At 38.2% G+C, this 24,071-nt stretch overlaps 1 protein-coding gene across 1 annotated transcript in view; it reads left to right on the forward strand.

Moving 5' to 3' along the window:
* Positions 1-22,970, forward strand: part of LOC308393916 (ATP-binding cassette sub-family C member 4-like) — a 75,274-nt gene extending 52,304 nt beyond the window's left edge. Inside the window, exons 20-31 of the mRNA XM_080877970.1 lie at positions 13,823-13,902; positions 14,961-15,111; positions 15,207-15,326; positions 15,727-15,837; positions 17,563-17,663; positions 17,769-17,960; positions 18,042-18,197; positions 18,463-18,552; positions 18,636-18,808; positions 18,934-19,039; positions 19,603-19,737; positions 19,827-22,970. Of these exons, the coding sequence (XP_080734096.1) occupies positions 13,823-13,902; positions 14,961-15,111; positions 15,207-15,326; positions 15,727-15,837; positions 17,563-17,663; positions 17,769-17,960; positions 18,042-18,197; positions 18,463-18,552; positions 18,636-18,808; positions 18,934-19,039; positions 19,603-19,737; positions 19,827-19,844 (1,433 nt within the window). The 3' untranslated portion in view covers positions 19,845-22,970. The remainder of the gene's footprint in view (positions 1-13,822; positions 13,903-14,960; positions 15,112-15,206; positions 15,327-15,726; positions 15,838-17,562; positions 17,664-17,768; positions 17,961-18,041; positions 18,198-18,462; positions 18,553-18,635; positions 18,809-18,933; positions 19,040-19,602; positions 19,738-19,826) is intronic.
* The last annotated feature ends 1,101 nt before the right edge of the window (positions 22,971-24,071 follow it).

A 24,071-nucleotide genomic window follows, 5' to 3' on the forward strand; every position in this document is an offset into this window, starting at 1 on the left:
ATAAATACTACATTTAGTAGAAATACTATGTTTTAGCACAAATACTATAAAAAGCAGAAATACTATAATTTAGCAGAAATACTATATTAAGCACAAATCCTATAAAAAGCAGAAATGCCATATTAAGCACAAATTCTATAAAAAGCAGAAATACTATATTAAGCACAAATTCTATAAAAAGCAGAAATACTATATTAAGCACAAATCCTATAAAAAGCAGAAATACTATATTAAGCACAAATCTTATAAAATAGCAGAAACAGTATGATTTAGCACAATAGTAATAAGTTAAACAGAAAAATTGGAAAAGCAAAATGGACAGCTGAAAAAATGCTGAACATGCTGAGGGTCCCTCAAATATACTTGTTAAATGAAAAAATCAGCAAAAAAATGCACAGGGAGAGAGAAGTAAGTTTCTAGGTCAGCCTGGGAGCTGCTGAATTTGAATCCACCAATCAGAGAGCCTGTGTACTTTTTCCCGCCAAAACATGTGCCTCTTTTTACACACGCAGCACAGAGAGGCACAGGATTATTGCAGCCTATTTCTCATAGTGACGACTCCCCTCAAACAAATGACCATAATTTCCAAACCGTAGGGGCTAGAGCGGTCATTCTTACACCGTTTTGTTCAGAAGAGATGGGGGAATCTTCCAGTGTTTACAATTTATCATTAAAATATGAATTATTAAAGATATTTGACTTGTAATGCACCATAACTGAGTAGAGCGAAGCAAAAACTGCCTTGACTTGCCCTCAAACAACGCTTTGTGACTTGAAATCTATTTGGAGTATCGATATCATTCTTTCACCGTAAGAGACAGCAGGCTTTGGTGAACAATCATGGAAATTTTCAGGTCTCTGTGGAAATCCAACAAAAAGTTATGACGAGAGAAAAAAGTGGTTCATTTCCACAGTTTGAAATCTGAAGAAATCTGAGCGAAGGACGAATTTCCTACCCTCAAACAAGTCCAACTCATTTCAGAACGGTAATAGGTGAGAAAGAAATTCTTGAATTGTGAGCGTCAGGGGTGTCTGAAGATATTCGGGGACAAGCCTCATGTCTTAACTTTGCTTCGTTAAGGAGATATGACGATTCGAATATGCCTCTCATTACAGAAAGCCAGCGATGATTTTGAACAAGCTCTCCATTGACTTTGTATGGAGAGTTTTCTGACCTTGTGTTGGTCTGAGGAGATTTGCCAAAATTCTATAAATCCCACAACAATGATAGTGACATTTTCTGAAAGCCAGCAAAAATACCTACGTTTTGATGTATAATTTGTGGAAGTTGAGTGAAAATTGAGCAAGTAGCAAGAAGTTGTTCGGACATGAAGTGAAAATTGCAAAACCTTCAGTGACACACTGGAAGCCAAGAGCATAGCAACCATAACAACGCATGTATTTTGTGAAAAATCACAATTGTGCAACTCAAAACTTTAAGAGGCATAAAAGTAAAATGGTAAAAGATTTGAAAAAGCTGAATCATACATGAATAGCCCAATAATTTGTGAACATTTTAAAGTTTGAATGGTTGTTCTAGGTGAAAGTATGAGGAAGTAGTTAAGTTTCAAAAACAAGCAAAATTTAGCAGAATTTTGGAAGTTTCCCATTCATTTCAATGGGACAAATTAAAGGAAAAAAGTGGAATATTTTAAAAAGTATAATAGCAAAAAATAGCAAAAGTCATAGCGATCATTAGCAGAAATAGCAGAATAGTTTAAAATTTGAACGGTGAAAATCGGCTGAAAATTGTGGAAGTAGTTAAGTGCCAAAAAGTGTACGGAAGCAACTGGAATAATAAAGTATAAAGAACTAGAAAAATTTGCATTTCCTGCGAAAATGCTGTGTGGATGCTTAAAGCTGAAGCTGTATGCAAAAAGTAGCTGAAAAAGCTGAAAAGTTGCAGAAATTGTAAAAACTTTGCAGAAGCAAAGGAACATTGCTAAAATGTAATAATTTAGCAGAACTGCAATATCTTAGAGGAAACATAATACTTGGCAGAAATACAATAGCATAGCAGAACTTAGCAGAAATATTGTAACTTACCAGAAACATAACTTCTCAAAAATACAAGAATTTAGGAGAAATACTATAAGATAACAGAAAGACTATATTTAGCCAAAAATACTTAAACATTACAGAAACACTATGATTTAGAAAAATAGTACAACAGAGCAGAAATATTGTGATTTACCAGAGACACTGTGATGAACTATGAATATTGTAATTTTAAATTGAGACTATGTTTTAGCACAAATATTATAATTTGGCAGAAATACTATAATTTAGCAGAAATACTATATTAAGCACAAATCCTATAAAAAGCAGAAATGGTATGATTAAGCACAAATACTACATTTAGTAGAAATACTTTGTTTTAGCACAAATCCCATAAAAAGCAGAAATACTGTACTATGATTTAGTAGAAAAACTATAATTAATCAGAAATACTAAATTTAGCAGAAATACTATATTAAGCACAAATACTATAAAAAGCAGAAATAGTATGATTAAGCATAAATACTACATTTAGCAGAAATACTATATTAAGCACAAATCCTATAAAAGCAGAAATAGTATATTAAGCACAAATCTTATAAAATAGCAGAAATAGTATGATTTAGCACAATAGTAATAAGTTAAACAGAAAAATTGGAAAAGCAAAATGGACAGCTGAAAAAATGCTGAACATGCTGAGGGTCCCTCAAATATACTTGTTAAATGACAAAAATCTGCAAAAAAATTTATTACAGCCACACAATCAAAAATATGTACACATGAGGAAACACACATGCACAGAGAGACCCACACACAAGATCCAATTCAGTCAACCAGTCTAAATATATTGAATTTAAATCTTAGAATGAGATCATCCCATTAAAAGCCTTTCTCTCTCTCTCTCTCTCTCTCTCTCTCTCTCTCTGTCTCACACACACACACACACACACACACACACACACACACACACACACACACACACACACACACACAGGGAGAGAGAAGTAAGTTTCTAGGTCAGCCTGGGAGCTGGTGAATTTGAATCCACCAATCAGAGAGGCTGTGCACTTTTCCCCACCAAAACAGGTGCATCTGTTTACACACGCAGCAGCACAGAGAGACACAGGATTTTTGCAGTCTATTTCTCATAATGACGACTCCCCTCAAACAAATGACCGTAATTTCCTAACCGTAGGGGCTAGAACGGTCATTCTTACACCGTTTTGTTCAGAAGAGATGGGGGAATCTTCAAGTGTTGACAATTTAATATTAAAATATGAATTTTTAGAGATATATGACATGGATGACTTGTTGACTTAGAAGCCACGAATTCCCCAATATGCAAATTTGAATGCCTGAGACCACATATGTGATTGGCTGGCTGGGAAGCCGTGCAGGCCCTGATTTGTGGATTTGAATTCCTCAGCCCTCAGATATGATTGGCTGGCTTAGAAGCCACGAAGGCCCCAATATGCAAATTTGAATGCCTCAGGACACTTATTTGATTGGCTGGGAAACTGTGCAGACCCTGATTTGAAAATTTGAATGTCTCAGTCCTCACAGAGGATTGGCTGCCTGGGGACCTGGCAGAAATATATAGAAATACTATGATTAAGCATAAATACTACATTTAGTAGAAATACTATGTTTTAGCACAAATATTATAAAAAGAAGAAAAACTATAATTTAGCAGAAATACTATATTAAGCACAAATCCTATAAAAAGCAGAAATACTATAATTTAGCAGAAATACTATATTAGGCATAAATCCTATGAAAAGCAGAAATAGTATGATTTAGCAGAAATACTGTATTTAGCACAAGTACCGAAAAGTACCAGAAATACTATGATTTAGCAGAATAGTAATAACTTATTGAAACACAAATGCACAGAGGGACACACAAACACAGGCTCTAATCCAGTCAACCAGTCTAACTATATTCAATTTAAATCCTACAATGACATGCTGCCAAATAAGGGCAGGGTCCTCTCTCTCCCACTAAACACACACACACACACACACACACACACACACACACACACACACAGAGGGAGAGAGCTGCCGAATTTAAATCCACCAATCAGAGTGGCTGTTTACGTTTTCCCGCCAAAACAGGTGCATCTTTTTACACACGCAGCAGCACAGAGAGGCACAGGATTATTGCAGCCTATTTCTCATAGTGAGGACTCCCCTCAAACAAATGACCATAATTTCCTAACCGTAGGGGCTAGAGCGGTCATTCTTACACTGTTTTGTTCAGAAGAGATGGGGGAATCTTCCAGTGTTAACAATTTATCATTAAAATGTGAATTTTTAGAGATATATGACATGGATGACTTGTTGACTTAGAAGCCACGAATTCCCCAATATGCAAATATGAATGCCTGAGACCACATATATGATTGGCTGGCTGGGAAGCCGTGCAGGCCCTGATTTGTGGATTTGAATTCCTCAGCCCTCAGATATGATTGGCTGGCTTAGAAGCCATGAAGGCCCCAATATGCAAATTTGAATGCCTCAGGACACATATATGATTGGCTGGGAAGCCGTGCAGGCCCTGATTTGAAAATTTGAATTTCTCAGTCCTCACAGAGGATTGGCTGCCTGGGGACCTGGCAGAAATATATAGAAATACTATGATTAAGCATAAATACTACATTTAGTAGAAATACTATGTTTTAGCACAAATACTATAAAAAGCAGAAATACTATAATTTAGCAGAAATACTATATTAAGCACAAATCCTATAAAAAGCAGAAATAGGATGATTAAGCATAAACACTACATTTAGTAGAAATACTATGTTTGAGCAAAAATCCTATAAAAAGCAGAAATACTATATTAGGCACAAATCCCATAAAAAGCAGAAATAGTATGATTAAGCATAAATACTACATTTAGTAGAAATACTATGTTTTAGCACAAATAGTATAAAAAGCAGAAATATTGTAATTTAGCAGAAATACTATATTAGGCACAAATCTTATAAAATAGCAGAAATAGTATTATTTAGCACAATAGTAATAAGTTAAACAGAAAAATTGGAAAAGCAAAATGGACAGCTGAAAAAATGCTGAACATGCTGAGGGTCCCTCAAATATACTTGTTAAATGAAAAAATCAGCAAAAAAATGCACAGGGAGAGAGAAGTAAGTTTCTAGGTCAGCCTGGGAGCTGCTGAATTTGAATCCACCAATCAGAGAGCCTGTGTACTTTTTCCCGCCAAAACATGTGCCTCTTTTTACACATGCAGCACAGAGAGGCACAGGATTATTGCAGCCTATTTCTCATAGTGAGGACTCCCCTCAAACAAATGACCATAATTTCCAAACCGTAGGGGCTAGAGCGGTCATTCTTACACCGTTTTGTTCAGAAGAGATGGGGGAATCTTCCAGTGTTTACAATTTATCATTAAAATATGAATTATTAAAGATATTTGACTTGTAATGCACCATAACTGAGTAGAGCGAAGCAAAAACTGCCTTGACTTGCCCTCAAACAACGCTTTCTAACTCGAAATCTATTTGGAGTATCGATATCATTCTTTCACCGTAAGAGACAGCAGGCTTTGGTGAACAATCATGGAAATTTTCAGGTCTCTGTGGAAATCCAACAAAAAGTTATGACGAGAGAAAAAAGTGGTTCATTTCCACAGTTTGAAATCTGAAGAAATCTGAGCGAAGGACGAATTTCCTACCCTCAAACAAGTCCAACTCATTTCAGAACGGTAATAGGTGAGAAAGAAATTCTTGAATTGTGAGCGTCAGGGGTGTCTGAAGATATTCGGGGACAAGCCTCATGTCTTAACTTTGCTTCGTTAAGGAGATATGACGATTCGAATATGCCTCTCATTACAGAAATCCAGCGGTGATTTTGAACAAGCTCTCCATTGACTTTATATGGAGAGTTTTCTGACCTTGTGTTAGTCTGAGGAGATTTGCGAAAATTCTATAAATCCCACAACAATGATAGTGACATTTCCTGAAAGCCAGCAAAAATACCTACGTTTTGATGTATAATTTGTGGAAGTTGAGTGAAAATTGAGCAAGTAGCAAACAGTTGTTCGGACATGAAGAGAAGACTGCAAAACCTTCAGTGACACACTGGAAGCCAAGAGCATAGCAACCATAACAACGCATGTATTTTGTGAAAAATCACAATTTTGCAACTCAAAACTTTAAGAGGCATAAAAGTAAAACAGTAGAAGATTTGAAAAAGCTGAATCATACCTGAATAGCCCAATAATTTGTGAACATTTTAAAATTTGAATGGTTGTTCTAGGTGAAAATATGAGGAAGTAGTTAAGTTTCAAAAACAAGCAAATTTTAGCAGAATTGCAGAAGTTTCCCATTCATTTCAATGGGACAAATTAAAGGAAAAAAGTGGAATATTTTAAAAAGTATAATAGTTAAAAATAGCAAAAATCATAGCGTAAATTAGCAGAAATAGCAGAATAGTTTAAAATTTGAACGGTGAAAATCGGCTGAAAATTGTGGAAGTAGTTAAGTGCCAAAAAGTGTACGGAAGCAACTAGAATAATAACTAGAAAAATTTGCATTTCCTGCGAAAATGCAGTGTGGATGCTTAAAGCTGAGGCTGTATGCAAAAAGTAGCTGAAAAAGCTGAAAAGTTGCAGAAATTGTAAAAACTTTGCAGAAGCAAAAGAAGTTTGCTAAAATGGAATAACTTAGCAGAACTGCAATATCTTAGAGGAAACATAATACTTGGCAGAGATACAATAGCATAGCAGAATTTAGCAGAAATATTGTAACTTACCAGAAACATGATAACTTCTCAAAAATACAAGAATTTAGGAGAAATAGTATAAGATAACAGAAAGAATATATTTAGCCAAAAATACTTAAACATTACAGAAACACTATGATTTAGAAAAATAGTACAACAGAGCAGAAATATTGTGATTTACCAGAGACACTGTGATGAACTATGAATATTGTAATTTTAAATTGAGACTATGTTTTAGCACAAATATTATAATTTGGCAGAAATACTATAATTTAGCAGAAATACTATATTAAGCACAAATCCTATAAAAAGCAGAAATGGTATGATTAAGCATAAATACTACATTTAGTAGAAATACTTTGTTTTAGCACAAATCCCATAAAAAGCAGAAATACTGTACTATGATTTAGTAGAAAAACTATAATTAATCAGAAATACTAAATTTAGCAGAAATACTATATTAAGCACAAATCCTATGAAAAGCAGAAATAATATGATTAAGCATAAATACTACATTTAGCAGAAATACTATATTAAGCACAAATCTTATAAAAAGCAGAAATACTATATTAAGCACAAATCCTATAAAAGCAGAAATAGTATATTAAGCACAAATAGTATAAAAAGCAGAAATACTATAATTTAGCAGAAATACTATGTTAGGCACAAATCCTATAAAAAGAACAAATACTATAATTTAGCAGAAATACTATATTGGGCACAAATCTTATGAAAAGCAGAAATACTATGATTTAGCCGAATAGTAATAACTTACAAAATTACAAATATGGAGGCATATTGAAACACAAATGCACAGAAGGACACACAAACACAGGCTCTAATCCAGTCAACCAGTCTAACTATATTCAATTTAAATCCTACAATGACATGCTGCCAAATAAGGGCAGGGTCCTCTCTCTCCCACTAAACACACACACACACACACACACAGAGGGAGAGAGCTGCCGAATTTAAATCCACCAATCAGAGTGGCTGTTTACGTTTTCCCGCCAAAACAGGTGCATCTTTTTACACACGCAGGACAGAGAGGCACAGGATTATTGCAGCCTATTTCTCATAGTGAGGACTCCCCTCAAACAAATGACCATAATTTCCTAACCGTAGGGGCTAGAGCGGTCATTCTTACACCGTTTTGTTCAGAAGAGATGGGGGAATATTCCAGTGTTTACAATTTATCATTAAAATATGAATTATTAAAGATATTTGACTTCTAATGCACCATAACTGAGCAGAGCGAAGCAAAAACTGCCTTGACTTGCCCTCAAACAACGCTTTCTAACTCTAAATCTATTTGGAGTATCGATATCATTCTTTCACCGTAAGAGACAGCAGGCTTTGGTGAACAGTCATAGAAATTTTCAGGTCTCTGTGGAAATCCAACAAAAAGTTATGACGAGAGAAAAAAGTGGTTCATTTCCACAGTTTGAAATCTGAAGAAATCTGAGCGACGGACGAATTTCCTACCCTCAAACAAGTCCAACTCATTTCAGAACGGTAATAGGTGAGAAAGAAATTCTTGAATTGTGAGCGTCAGGAGTGTCTGAAGATATTCGGGGACAAGCCTCATGTCTTAAAGTCGCTTCGTTAAGGAGATATGACGATTCGAATATGCCTCTCATTACAGAAATGCAGCGATGATTTTGAACAAGCTCTCCATTGACTTTATATGGAGAGTTTTGAGACCTTGTGTTGGTCTGAGGAGATTTGCCAAAATTCTATAAATCCCACAACAATGATAGTGACATTTTCTGAAAGCCAGCAAAAATACCTACGTTTTGATGTATAATTTGTGGAAGTTGAGTGAAAATTGAGCAAGTAGCAAGAAGTTGTTCGGACATGAAGTGAAAATTGCAAAACCTTCAGTGACACACTGGAAGCCAAGAGCATAGCAACCATAACAACGCATGTATTTTGTGAAAAATCACAATTGTGCAACTGAAAACTTTAAGAGGCATAAAAGTAAAATGGTAAAAGATTTGAAAAAGCTGAATCATACATGAATAGCCCAATAATTTGTGAACATTTTAAAGTTTGAATGGTTTTTCTAGGCGAAAGTATGAGGAAGTAGTTAAGTTTCAAAAACAAGCAAAATTTAGCAGAATTTTGGAAGTTTTCCATTCATTTCAATGGGACAAATTAAAGGAAAAAAGCTTAATATTTTAAAAAGTATAATAGCAAAAAATAGCAAAAATCATAGCGCAAATTAGCAGAAATAGCAGAATAGTTTAAAATTTGAACGGTGAAAATAGCACAAAAATTGTGGAAGTAGTTAAAGGACAAAAAATGAGCAACTTGAAGAATAATAATAACTAGAAAAATTTGCATTTCCTGCGAAAATGCAGTGTGGATGCTTAAAGCTGAAGCTGTATGCAAAAAGTAGCTGAAAAAGCTGAAAAGTTGCAGAAATTGTAAAAACTTTGCAGAAGCAAAAGAAGTTTGCTAAAATGGAATAACTTAGCAGAACTGCAATATCTTAGAGGAAACATAATACTTGGCAGAGATACAATAGCATAGCAGAATTTAGCAGAAATATTGTAACTTACCAGAAACATGATAACTTCTCAAAAATACAAGAATTTAGGAGAAATAGTATAAGATAACAGAAAGAATATATTTAGCCAAAAATACTTAAACATTACAGAAACACTATGATTTAGAAAAATAGTACAACAGAGCAGAAATATTGTGATTTACCAGAGACACTGTGATGAACTATGAATATTGTAATTTTAAATTAAGACTATGTTTTAGCACAAATATTATAATTTGGCAGAAATACTATAATTTAGCAGAAATACTATATTAAGCACAAATCCTATAAAAAGCAGAAATACTGTACTATGATTTAGTAGAAAAACTATAATTAATCAGAAATACTAAATTTAGCAGAAATACTATATTAAGCACAAATCTTATAAAAAGCAGAAATACTATATTAAGCACAAATCCTATAAAAGCAGAAATACTATATTAAGCACAAATCTTATAAAATAGCAGAAATAGTATGATTTAGCACAATAGTAATAAGTTAAACAGAAAAATTGGAAAAGCAAAATGGACAGCTGAAAAAATGCTGAACATGCTGAGGGTCCCTCAAATATACTTGTTAAATGACAAAAATCTGAAAAAAAATTTATGACAGCCACACAATTACAAATATGTACACATGAGGAAACACACATGCACAGAGAGACACACACACAAGATCCAATTCAGTCAACCAGTCTAACTATATTCAATTTAAATCCTACAATGACATGCTGCCAAATAAGGGCAGGGTCCTCTCTCTCCCACTAAACACAAACACACACACACACACACACACACACACACAGAGGGAGAGAGCTGCCGAATTTAAATCCACCAATCAGAGTGGCTGTTTACGTTTTCCCGCCAAAACAGGTGCTTCTTTTTACACACGCAGCACAGAGAGGCACAGGATTATTGCAGTCTATTTCTCATAGTGAGGACTCCCCTCAAACAAATGACCATAATTTCCTAACCGTAGGGGCTAGAGCAGTCATTCTTACACCGTTTTGTTCAGAAGTGATTGGGGAATCTTCAAGTGTTGACAATTTATCATTAAAATATGAATTTTTAGAGATATATGACATGGATGACTTATTGACTTAGAAGCCACGAATTCCCCAATATGCAAATTTGTATGCCTGAGACCACATATGTGATTGGCTGGCTGGGAAGCCATGCAGGCCCTGATTTGTGGATTTGAATTCCTCAGCCCTGATATGATTGGCTGGCTTAGAAGCCATGAAGGCCCCAATATGCAAATTTGAATGCCTCAGGACACATATATGATTGGCTGGGAAGCCGTGCAGGCCCTGATTTGAAAATTTGAATGTCTCAGTCCTCAGAGAGGATTGGCTGCCTGGGGACCTGGCAGATATATATATAGAAATACTATGATTAAGCATAAATACTACATTTAGTAGAAATACTATGTTTTCGCACAAATACTATAAAAAGCAGAAATACTATAATTTAGCAGAAATACTATATTAGGCACAAATAGTATAAAAAGCAGAAATACTATATTAGGTACAAATACTATAAAAAGCAGAAATACTATATTAAGCACAAATCCTATAAAAAGCAGAAATACTATATTAGGCACAAATAGTATAAAAAGCAGAAATACTATAATTTAGCAGAAATACTATGTTAGGCACAAATCCTATAAAAAGAATAAATACTATAATTTAGCAGAAATACTATATTAGTCACAAATCTTATGAAAAGCAGAAATAGTATGATTTAGCAGAAATACTGTATTTAGCACAAGTACCGAAAAGTACCAGAAATACTATGATTTAGCAGAATAGTAATAACTTACAAAATGACAAATATGGAGGCATATTGAAACAGAAATGCACAGAGGAACACACAAACACAGGCTCTAATCCAGTCAACCAGTCTAACTATATTCAATTTAAATCCTACAATGACATGCTGCCAAATAAGGGCAGGGTCCTCTCTCTCCCACTAAACACACACACACACACACACACACACACACACACACACACACAGAGGGAGAGAGCTGCCGAATTTAAATCCACCAATCAGAGTGGCTGTTTACGTTTTCCCGCCAAAACAGGTGCATCTTTTTACACACGCAGGACAGAGAGGCACAGGATTATTGCAGCCTATTTCTCATAGTGAGGACTCCCCTCAAACAAATGACCATAATTTCCTAACCGTAGGGGCTAGAGCGGTCATTCTTACACCGTTTTGTTCAGAAGAGATGGGGGAATCTTCCAGTGTTAACAATTTATCATTAAAATATGAATTATTAAAGATATTTGACTTCTAATGCACCATAACTGAGCAGAGCGAAGCAAAAACTGCCTTGACTTGCCCTCAAACAACGCTTTCTAACTCTAAATCTATTTGGAGTATCGATATCATTCTTTCACCGTAAGAGACAGCAGGCTTTGGTGAACAGTCATAGAAATTTTCAGGTCTCTGTGGAAATCCAACAAAAAGTTATGACGAGAGAAAAAAGTGGTTCATTTCCACAGTTTGAAATCTGAAGAAATCTGAGCGACGGACGAATTTCCTACCCTCAAACAAGTCCAACTCATTTCAGAACGGTAATAGGTGAGAAAGAAATTCTTGAATTGTGAGCGTCAGGGGTGTCTGAAGATATTCGGGGACAAGCCTCATGTCTTAAAGTCGCTTCGTTAAGGAGATATGACGATTCGAATATGCCTCTCATTACAGAAATCCAGCGATGATTTTGAACAAGCTCTCCATTGACTTTATATGGAGAGTTTTGAGACCTTGTGTTGGTCTGAGGAGATTTGCCAAAATTCTATAAATCCCACAACAATGATAGTGACATTTTCTGAAAGCCAGCAAAAATACCTACGTTTTGATGTATAATTTGTGGAAGTTGAGTGAAAATTGAGCAAGTAGCAAGAAGTTGTTCGGACATGAAGTGAAAATTGCAAAACCTTCAGTGACACACTGGAAGCCAAGAGCATAGCAACCATAACAACGCATGTATTTTGTGAAAAATCACAATTTTGCAACTGAAAACTTTAAGAGGCATAAAAGTAAAACGGTAAAAGATTTGAAAAAGCTGAATCATACATGAATAGCCCAATAATTTGTGAACATTTTAAAGTTTGAATGGTTTTTCTAGGCGAAAGTATGAGGAAATATTTAAGTTTCAAAAACAAGCAAAATTTAGCAGAATTTTGGAAGTTTTCCATTCATTTCAATGGGACAAATTAAAGGAAAAAAGTGGAATATTTTAAAAAGTATAATAGCAAAAAATAGCAAAAATCATAGCGATCATTAGCAGAAATAGCAGAATAGTTTAAAATTTGAACGGTGAAAATCGGCTGAAAATTGTGGAAGTAGTTAAGTGCCAAAAAGTGTACGGAAGCAACTGGAATAATAAAGTATAAAGAATAAAGAGAAACAGGAACTCAATAGTGTGGATGCTTAAAGCATCCACACAATAATAATAATAAAGAATAAAGAGAAACAGGAACTCAATAGTGTGGATGCTTAAAGCATCCACACAATAAAGAGAAACAGGAACTCAATAGTGTGGATGCTTAAAGCATCCACACAATAAAGTATAAAGAATAAAGAGAAACAGGAACTCAATAGTGTGGATGCTTAAAGCATCCACACAATAAAGAGAAACAGGAACTCAATAGTGTGGATGCCTATTAAGGCATCCACACAATAAAGAAGAAAGAGAAACAGGATCTCAATAGTGTGGATGCCTATTAAGGCATCCACACAATTAGGGGCCGGGGTGTAGGAGCCATTCTTGGGTTAATACCTTATGTGGTCACTAGAGGTCACCTTTTTCTGTTTTGATTATGTAATGTAAAGGTATTTAAGGTAGACGCACGTAATCGGCGTCAGGTGTGTCATTGAGAAGGCAAACAGTTTGTGATCGTTGCGCTGTTATGCTAAGGCGATACAGAATAAAGACCAAAAAGGACAAGATACATACTGCTGGATTTATTGGACTGTGAACTTAATTCATGCATACCAGTGACATCGCGTCACCCCCGTTAACGACCACCTCAGTGGCTTCAAGCGTAGGCTTAGCCTCTACAACTCTAATTCAAAAATAAATCAAAACTGTCACCAATTGGGGCAGTGTTTCACTGGAAAATTCGTAGGTATCAATCCCCAATGTTTAAAAGACAAACCGCAGAATTAAATCTTGCTAACTATCCAATAACACCGGAGACACTGAAAGCTTTTAAGGCTGGTATTAACATGTTAGCCTGCTTACTTTAGTTGAGATCTCTGTATAGATTGCATAAACATCTAGGACATAACTTTAAAGCTGTTATTTTCTCACATTCTGCTCACAGATTTGGTTTAATTTCATTTTTAATTTCATTTTTAAACCATTTTCAATAAGCAATCACACACATTAGCCAGAAACTCCTAAAGTCTGAACTGCAGGCCTCACATCCACTTATAACACAGAATATTTTCAAGTTGACATTCTGCCCTTTAACAACATAGTCCTGTTAATTAAAACTGTGTCTGCATTGTAGGAAGAATACTCAACAGGTTTTCCAAAGATGTCAGCCAAATGGACTCCGTGCTACCTATCACCTTTGTGGACTTCTATCAAGTAAAGACTACCATAAATTATATACATATGTAGACAAAAATACTGTGCCACCTACACCATGTTACATTTACAGGAGCTGCTTGTCCACAGAAACCCATGCTATGAACCTTCAAGCATACATGCTCAATCATCCATGTAAGGAAATCCCAAAAAATTGATTCTGTTCATCTTGACATAGCATTTTGTGGGAGAAACGTTTCATCACTCATCCAAGTGACTTCTTCAGTCTGGACTGACTGCAGGTTTCCCCAAGTTTATGAGGATTACACATCCTGGATAGGGAGGAACGCTGGTTTGAGCGTGGAGTCAAGGAGGCCATTTACGTGAAAAGGGAAAGACCATCTCTGAATCGAGGAGGGGGCCTAAGGGTACATCTTTCACCAACTTACAATGCTGTGATTGCAGCCATACCCCAACTCTCTGTGAATTTTACCCATGCCCTTGATCAATGGGCTTTGATCAGTAATTGTTGATCAATGGTCATGGCAATTTGCATATTAACAATCAAGGAACTGACCCCACAGCCCATTGTTCATTCATTGGGCTGGTTTCAGTCATTGTACAAATGTGCTGTTTATAAGGTTGGGGAGGTATCTCTGGCTCTCTTCCACAGCATGTCTTTTATCCTGTTTTCCTTCTCCCACCCCAACCGGTCACGGGAGATGGCCCCGCCCCTCCCTGAGCCTGGTTCTGCCGGAGGTTTCTCCCACTGAAAACACTACGTCCAGATGAACATAATCACGTTTTTGGGACTTCCAGCATAGAGTTTTTGTATGCTTTTTGAGCACTGGTAGTTTTTTAAACGCGCTATGTGCCTCAGCAGAGTGACCCCACTCTGTAACTCTGCAACTTCATGCTGTGGTTGCTAAATGGCTCCACTTAAAGCTGAATGTGGAATATCTAGGAGGGAAGAAATTTCATGAACTGACAGTTGCCACTATTACTTAAATGATTAGAAGGTGTAGCACTCATTACCTTGGTCCATGTTTTCTTTATTTTGACTTAACAAGATCTTTCAGTGTTTTCATTATTTTTCATTATATGATGTTTTTTTTAAGTTATTTTTACAGAATGTTGGCGTTATCGCGGTGGCAGCCTCAGTTATTCCTCTCATCCTCATCCCTGTTGTGCCTCTCCTGTTAATCTTTCTGTATTTGAGGAGCTTGTACCTTCGTACCTCACGTGATATCAAACGCCTTGAGTCAACAAGTATGTTGATTTATTATTTATATAATTTGTTTTGGGGGAAAAAATAATCTGAAAGGGCCAGCAAAAGTAGTCTTTTCATTTTGCCCTTTCTACAGCTCGGAGTCCAGTTCTCTCACACCTGTCCTCTTCCCTTAATGGTCTTTCTACAATCAGAGCTTCCAGATCAGAAGAGAAGTTAAAGAAAGACTTTGATGCCCATCAGGACCTTCACTCAGGTTTACTCTTTGAGAATAAACATTTACACTTTCCAGGCTGACTGGAATTTGTAAAGTGACTGATTAATTTTCAGTGTTAAGTCCAAAAATTCTGTGAGACAACTTTACTATGGTGCATTTTTGAAAGACATGCAGCAAAATGGTGAAGACTTGAACCCAGGCCACTGCAGTCAGGGTTTCAATGTATGATGTATCTGCTTAACGAAGCAAAAAGAAGACAAATAAGAAATTGAACGACAAACCAAGTCTATTACTTGCCCTGTAGTAATCCAGATACAAAAAATAAGTCTGCCTTTGCAGTTTTGTACCCCTGAGCTGTAAAATGCTGATGGAGTATTGTTGACTCAAGTTCAAATTTGAGTAATTCAGTCTCAGGTTTTTTTCTGCTCTTTTGTTTCAGAGGCCTGGTTTTTGTTCCTGATGACCTCCCGCTGGTTTGCACTACGCCTCGACAGCATTTGCTCCATATTTATTACCCTCACAGCATTTGGCTTGATATTACTCAGAGATGGTAAAGAATTAACAACGTCCATCCATCCATCCATCTTCATCCGCTTTGTCTGGGGCCGGGTCGCGGGGGCAGCAGCCTAAGCAAAGAGGCCCAGACCTCCCTCTCCCCAGCCACCTCCTCCAGCTTATCCGGGGGAATACCAAGGCGTTCCCAGGCCAGCCGAGAGATATAATCTCTCCAGCGTGTCCTGGGTCTGCCCCGGGGCCTCCTCCCGGTGGGACATGCCTGGAACACCTCACCCAGGAGGCGCCCAGGGGGCATCCTTGTCAGATGCCCGAACCACCTCAGCTGGCTCCTTTCGATGTGGAGCAGCAGCTGCTCTACTCTGAGGGAGAGGCCAGCCACCCTTCGGAGGAAGCTCATTTCTGCTGCTTGTATCCGCGATCTCGTTCTTTCGGTCACTACCCACAGCTCGTGGCCATAGGTGAGGGTAGGGACGTAGATCGACCGGTAAATTGAGAGCTTCGCTTTTACACTCAGCTCCCTCTTCACCACGACGGACCGGTGCAGCGTCTGCATTACTGCAGCTGCAGCCCCAATCCGTCTGTCGATCTCCGGCTCCCTTCTCCCATCACTCGCGAACAAGACCCCGAGATACTTGAACTCCTCCACTTGGGGCAGGAACTCATCCCCGACCCGGAGTGGACACTCCACCCTTTTCCGGCTGAGAACCATGGCCTCAGATTTGGAGGTGCTGATCCTCATTCCCACTGCTTCACACTCGGCTGCGAACCGTTCCAGTGCGAGCTGGAGGCCCCCACCCGATGAAGCCAACAGAACCACATCATCTGCAAAAATCATCTGCAACAGTCCATTCATTCAACTCTCCTTCAATAATCTCAAATACTGATTAATTCTGTTCCTATCTTGATTCAGAGCAATTGTGTGGCATCGCATGATTTTTACCAAGGTCTCAGTCCTGTCTTATTTACGGTGTTACGTTACTGGCTTTGCTTTTTTTTTTTTTTTAATTAATTAGTTAATTAAAGCTCCTGATTAGGGTCGGGCTAGGCTTAACAGTGGGTTCACACAAAACCTTGGTTGATTGTGACCCACACCTGTTTTCACACCTTGGCTCGTGTGATTAGGTAGAGGATCAATAGGGGGTCCATGTCCCTCTTGGGGGAACACTCAGATAGGGCTTAAAATCTGGGACTCTCCACCAATTACTCTTAGAACTGAAGAAGCTTCTTGGATGAGAGGTGAAACATCTTCAAGGAAATTTAAAGAAGTCCAGACGCTTTTCTTTCCAAGCTCCTTAGACTCCTGATGATTGGAGAACTTGCAAATGATGCATGTAATTTGAGATCTGTTATCTGCATGCAGTTTTAGTTTCTCTTTTGTGGTTTAAATAAAACAGAGAAAAATGATCCACTGGGTAAAAGGGTTTTTCTTTACTCGTCTTGCTATAAAGCTCAAGTAATATTCAGGATCACTCCCAATATTATGAAGGTAGAACCATCTCAGTGAATATATGTCTTTTGCTTTCATGTCTCTTACTAGTGTCACTTTCTTTGCACAATGATCTTGTACTTTTGCAGTTACAAAACGATTTGACTAAAAATTATGTAAAGATGGCAATGTGTTACTGACTGCAATACCAGAGTCCAAGCTAAAGCTACAAAAGCTAAACTGGCAGCACACTGGCCAATTCAACACTTTGTTAAATAGGTTTAGAAGAACAAACTCACGTGGTCTGTTTTTTTTCCTTCTTAAATTTATTAGGGCTGGTGGCTGGAGAGGTAGGCCTGGTTCTTACCTATGCTGTGACACTGATGGGAAACTTCCAGTGGACAGTGAGACAAAGTGCCGAGGTGGAGAACATGGTAAAAACAGAGTGACATTTAAATTTAAGGCTTTTTTCTTCTGTTATCAGATATTCACATGACATGCTGTTATGACCTGCTGAAGGTAGCTCGTGATTTTTTCAGATGACATCAGTGGAGAGGGTGGTGGAGTACACTGAGCTAAAGAGTGAAGCACCCTTAGAAACTCAGAAGCGTCCTCCCCCTGATTGGCCGAGCCAAGGAATGATAACCTTTGATCGAGTGAACTTCTTTTATAGCAAGGATGGACCACCGGTCCTCAAAGACATCAACGCCACGTTTCAACCCAAAGAGAAGGTGACACATCGGTTTGTGGAGAACAGCTGGTTGGGGTCTGAGTGATGATCAGCTGTTGATGTTTTGTGTCCTGTGGGTCAGGTTGGTATTGTGGGTAGAACAGGAGCGGGGAAAAGCTCTCTGGTCTCGGCTCTGTTTCGCCTGGCAGAGCCCCAGGGAAAGATCTACATCGACGGTATTGTGACCTCTGAGATTGGCCTACATGACCTGCGCCAGAAGATGTCCATCATTCCTCAGGTACAACATCAGATGACACTTCAACTGCCTGAAGAAATACGTAGTTACAATCTCACTGTTACAATAATGCTATCCATTTCTGTTATTCTTCTATTAATTGAAACTGCTATATCATTTATTTTCAGTAAATTAAACTCAAAACACAGATTTTCAAAGTCATACGATACTGCGTGTCGTTTCCAAATCCATATCCGGTACATAGAATTAATGACGTAGCAGAGTCTACTGATTTTTCTCCCTGACTTCTCTCCCCTCTGCTCCCCAGGACCCAGTTCTCTTTACTGACAGTGTGAGGAAGAACTTGGACCCTTTCAACCAGCACACTGATGAAGACCTGTGGAAAGCTCTGGAAGAGGCTAGTATTTAATTAGCACACCCAGATTTGTCGTTACTGCCCACAGACCAGCTACAGGTTTCTCCTCTCCATGTTCACTGCAGGTACAGATGAAGTCTGTGGTGGAGGAGCTGCCTGGGAAGCTGGAGACTGTCCTGGCTGAGTCAGGCTCCAACTTCAGCATGGGCCAGAGGCAGCTGCTGTGCCTGGCCAGAGCAGTCCTGAGGAAGAACCGCATCCTCATCATCGATGAAGCCACAGCTAACGTGGACCCGAGGTCCTCCAAACACATTGCCAGCACATATAAAGCATACACAGAAATGTCATTACACATCCACTAGTTTTCTCAGCACACCTCTCCCATATGTTTCTACTGTGTTTTGGTTGTTGCTGTGATTACAGGACAGACGAGCTGATCCAGAAAACCATACGAGACAAGTTCAAAGAATGCACAGTGATCACTATCGCGCATCGCCTCAACACCATTATAGACAGTGACCGCATACTTGTGAGTCATCTCTTCTGTCTCAGTGCAGTTTAATTTAATTTCAATCAACCATGTTTTATAATCATATTATCTCTCAGGAACACCTTGAGGATCTTTAAATTTTAACTTTAGCTGTCCATTTTCAGTCTGACAGTGTGTTAATCAGTTTTCATAGGGGTGGGAAATGCATTTTGTCAATCAGTACCCATGCCTAATGATCGTGAAAGCGATCATGCACTGGCCAGGTTCCTGTTTGGCTCATCCTTAGCAGGTTGTCAGTTTAAAAAAGGACTGCAGAGGACTGTTACATGTCTGGATAACAGACGAATCAGTCACAGTGAATGGATTTAAAGTTCTGGGCCCATGAAATAACTGATATTGGTAAAGATTACAATCAGGATCGTCCCAATTTATAGATATATTTTCCAAAGTAGTTTTTGAGATGTAGCACCATTTTCAAACTAATTTGAGTTCATTATTATTGCTGTGTAGCGTGTCAGTCTTTATATATTTTTCACATGCTAGCTTTTAAAGGACTGTAAGTTTACCGTTATTGGTGAAGAGGACATTTGTCTATTTTTAAGGTTCTGGAGAGTGGGACCATCCAGGAATTCGACCACCCCTTTACCCTGCTGCAAAACAAAGAAGGTGCTCTCTACAGGATGGTGCAACAGATGGGCCAGGCTGAGTCAGCATCTCTACTGGAGTCAGCTAGACAGGTGAGCTGAAAAATTGGATAGGGTGGAGAGAGAACTTTGGACTCTGTTTTTAAGTTAATTCGAATTAAAATAACGTTTTTCCCCTCCAGGCAGCACAGAGGTCCTGAAAGTCTGTGGCCAGTGAAGCGTGACTGTTGTGCCTAAGAACTGGAAGCCTTCTACCACTTTGCTAACTTGTACACTTGGATCCTAGAACAGTAGAACCACCGTGGGTTTAAATTGGACGCCCTTGGTATTTTTAAATAAATGTCTAACTACTAAAAGAAATCACTGCCGTCTCTGATCCATGGCTTACACCTAAATGAAAAAACACAACAATGATCATTACAAATGATAAGGATCATTTATACCACGAACCTTCCAGGGGTTATATTTACCCCTTTTTTTGAAATGCTGAGCTCTACAATTGTGCTACACTTGGTTGCCTTGCAGTGCTTATTGGTTACATATTTTAATAACCACTCTCCTATCCGATGACCCATAGCTAAGAGGATTAGCTGACAACACAAACAGATAGGAAGCTAGAGTTATATAGAAAGATTAATATTTATTGCAGAATTTAAAGGGGTTGGGATATTGAGGGAACAGGGAGCAGGTCAGAAAGGTTGACTGGGCAGGTTGCTGCCTATGCAAACCAGATAAAGCTGAATCTTAAATGTCCAGGAGTCCAGGGCTGAAAACTGGGGCTGGAGCAGACTGTGTGGTGGATCATCCAGAGCTTATGTCTTTTTAGTAGTCTTGACTATAGGATGGGATGATGGTGGGGCTCTACTCCAACTGACTCTTTATTGTGCTTAGTTGACAGTGTTGTCTTCTGCTACTCTATAGTTCAAGGTTCACTATCTTGGTGTCAGGTTTCCATTTAGCAGCAGTAATAATGTAGTAGCCACAATGGCCCTGCTGTGGTGAAAGAGTTTAGGTATACTTACAACAGTCTATGTAAATTCTGGAAGTAAATGCCTAAATTTATATCTAGCTACTGGCTCTAACACGAATTCTCTCCTTTGAAGTAACCAGTGAATTTTCCTCCATTAATGCTGTTCATAATTCTAACAGCAAACCTCTTGTGACTCTTCATTAACTAAGGAGCTGAAGCTAGATGGTAGTTTGTGTAGCATAAAGACTGGAGATGGGTAAATGGACTGGTTCTCATATAGTGCTTTTTTACTTGATTACTCAAAGTACTTTAAACACCATTCACACACACATTCATACAAGCACTTTTTCAAGGATTGAACCGCCTGTCTAGTGATGACATGCTCTAACTCCTGAGCCACCTGCCTGAGTAGGTGTTGTTTCATAATAAACCAAATCCATGAACAAATGATGTGTGAAAATGATCAGTGGTTGCCAATTTGTTTGCCAGGAACATTGATGATTTTTGCAATTTCAGTGTTTCTTTTTCAGCTTTGGAGTCTTCAGTTAGTATAGAGAAGGTACAAAGCAGTACAAGTTCAGTTTAACTGGACTCCGTTGTTCTGTTAGATGTATTCCTAATAGAGAGAGCTTCCGTTCTATAGTGTGCTGAGCTTTCCTAAAGTAACTAGCTACATTATCATTGGAATAAAATACATTCCTGTTAACAATTATACATGAAATGAACCCAAATAAGTCATACATGAAAACTCCTATCCATTATTCAGTGAGAAAAACAGATGTAACATATCCATACACAGTGTTTGGTTACCTTGGCACTAGGGATGGGTACCGGTGTCCGGTGCCATGATGGCACCGGTTCTGACATAAACGGTAGTAACCAGACCGAAAAGCAGCGCACATTTCGGTGCTTTATTTCGGTGCTTTTTTTTCCTGAGCTGTGATACACTTCTAGCCAATCATTTTACGTTTCCGAGGATAGTAGGCGGGGCCAGGTACGTACGTTCAGTTAGAGCAGAGCTACAGATTAAAAATGTCCAAGGCGAAGCGGTCAAAAGTCTGCCTGTACTTCACAGCAAAATATGCAAACTCAGCAGCCTGCAACAAGTGCTTTAAGCTGATACTGTGATACTGTCAAAGGAGGTAACACCAAGAATCCGATGAAACAGCTGGCGACGCATAGCGTTTTTTTTAAAAGCCGAGAAATGCGCCGTATTTGATAGCTTGCTGCGAGACCTCACACCGTGCACGTCGGGTGGGTTGCCAGTTATCGGACCCGGAGCAACATCCCCCAAAAACCCGAAGAATAGAGTCCTGGCCCCTAGCCCTGCCAGTGTAGCAGAAATGATGAGGATGATGATGCAGCAGCAGCCGTTCTTCTCTGCATGAGTAGCTTCATGTTGTTCGTGTGTAATTTACGTTGAGTAGGCTAACCACGTTATTACATTAATGCATGTAAGGTGAACTAGCAAACATAGCTACATGCGGCTGTCTTCTTGTTTGATGGCAGATACTCGCTTCACCCTGGCCAAAAAGGCTAAAATGACCAAAGAAAAAGTGGGAAACAGTTAAACATGAGAGGTTTTTGGACAAAGTTTGTGTTTTTTCCATTGTTTAAGCACTGCTTCCAGCCAAGAGTGATGCCATATATGCCCCATAGCTGCAGAAAAGGCACACATTGTTATCTTTTTACAAAAAACCCCAGCTGAACATGAGAGGTTTTTGGACAAAGTTTGTGTTCTCCATTCTTTAAGCACCGGTTCGAGCACCGTTTAAGCACCGGCACCGTTTCAAAAGTACCGATTTGGCACCGGTATCGGATAAAACCTAAACGATACCCATCCCTACTTGGCACATACCTGCAGTTTCCCAAACCTGATGGTTATTTTTTTCTTTAAAAAATGTTTTTGAACCCTGACTTTGTTTTGGACATTATCTTATCTTTAAGCCTAGATTTGATGTGATTAGATTTATTGCTGTTCATTGGTTGGATGCCCATGCATCCATAGCTATAATGAACGTTGTGCAATTTGGTTATGAACAATGTGATGGTGTAAGAAACAGTTTGCTTGAGTTCTGCAAATACTTGTAATCGTGGCTGTTCATTATTGTTTTTCTAGCAAAGCTTCTGGTGCACAAGTCACTGACTGTGCTGGGGTGAAAAATTCTCTGCATTTCTGTGTATCAACTACAGAACATTTAATTCTTGTTATGTACGCCTGCTAGCTATTTCTGTGGCCAAATATGTGTCTGGTTGCATCTCTGACCACAGCCAGCAGAGATGTCATAATGTAGTATTGATTTAGCTACAACTGTATACATCACTGTTATAAAAGTCTCCTCTGCTAAACCTTTATTGATTTTTTTTTTTTTTGGGGGGGGGGGATATTATTCTTTTGCTTTGCTTGCCTTGTTTTACACTCTTTGTAAATTACTTTAACAGTGTGAGACTTGTGTCTCATTGATTCCTTACCTTAAATATTAAAAGACTGCTGTCTGGAAATGTGTGGCTCCAAATACTCCTGTATAGTGTTTTGAAAATTGAAATTTATGGGGTGGTTTTATATTGCTTCTATCAGTTTGTTTTTGGGTATGTTTTTCTTAACCAGTGCTTTTGTAAACTGTGAACCTAATGTTAGGTTTGAATGACAAAAGTTTGCTGAAGTCATTGTGTCAACCATTTTTTTCACAAAATTCAACTGACCCATTTTATTTATTTTTTTTGTTACTGTTAAAAAAATGTGAGGTGTAGAACATAGACTGTCTTTGGCTTTTGAATTAAAGTCAACACTTTTCTGGGCATAACAAAATATCTATTAAAATAATCTGAAAATCATTAATTAAAGGTCACATGCACAGAATGACAAATGGTTTTCAGTAGACATTTGGTAGACAGTACTAAAGGGTCATAAGATTAAAAATCTTGGAACCACAGCTGTTGGAAGATAACATTGACCTCGGTATTCTGTAAATTCCTGACCACTGCTGTAAATCACTATGACTCTTAACTGTAAAGGGCTTGAACTGAGAGCAACACAAACGAACTCGTTTTGCGCTGCAGTTTGCATTTAGCTTGGCACTGCTACACTGTCTACTTGAGCTGGCATGCACAGCTGCTGCTGTCTTTGTAAATACATATTTTCATTAGCGAGATGCTTGTGTGCCAAGAGCCCCCTGTGCTGTGGAAGCTGTGATTCAGGAATGCTTACCTTTCAGCTTGCAGTTGTTGAGGAAAGATAGCAGAATTGGAAAACTACTGAAGGCTGGGGGTGGGGCTGGGTGACTTTGTGTTTTTGCTTTCCAAGAGTGCATTAAATGTGACAAAAAAATGAAAATGTTACTAAACGTGAATAAAAAAAGGGAATAGTAACAAATACGAGGTATGAAAAGGTGAAGTCCAAATTGTTGATCAGTCAGTCAACACAAAAATTATTCCGCTATATAGACTGAACCCCCAA

The sequence above is a fragment of the Rhamphochromis sp. 'chilingali' genome (assembly GCF_963969265.1).
Source record: "Rhamphochromis sp. 'chilingali' genome assembly, chromosome: 3".
NCBI classification, from domain to species: Eukaryota; Metazoa; Chordata; class Actinopteri; order Cichliformes; family Cichlidae; genus Rhamphochromis; species Rhamphochromis sp. 'chilingali'.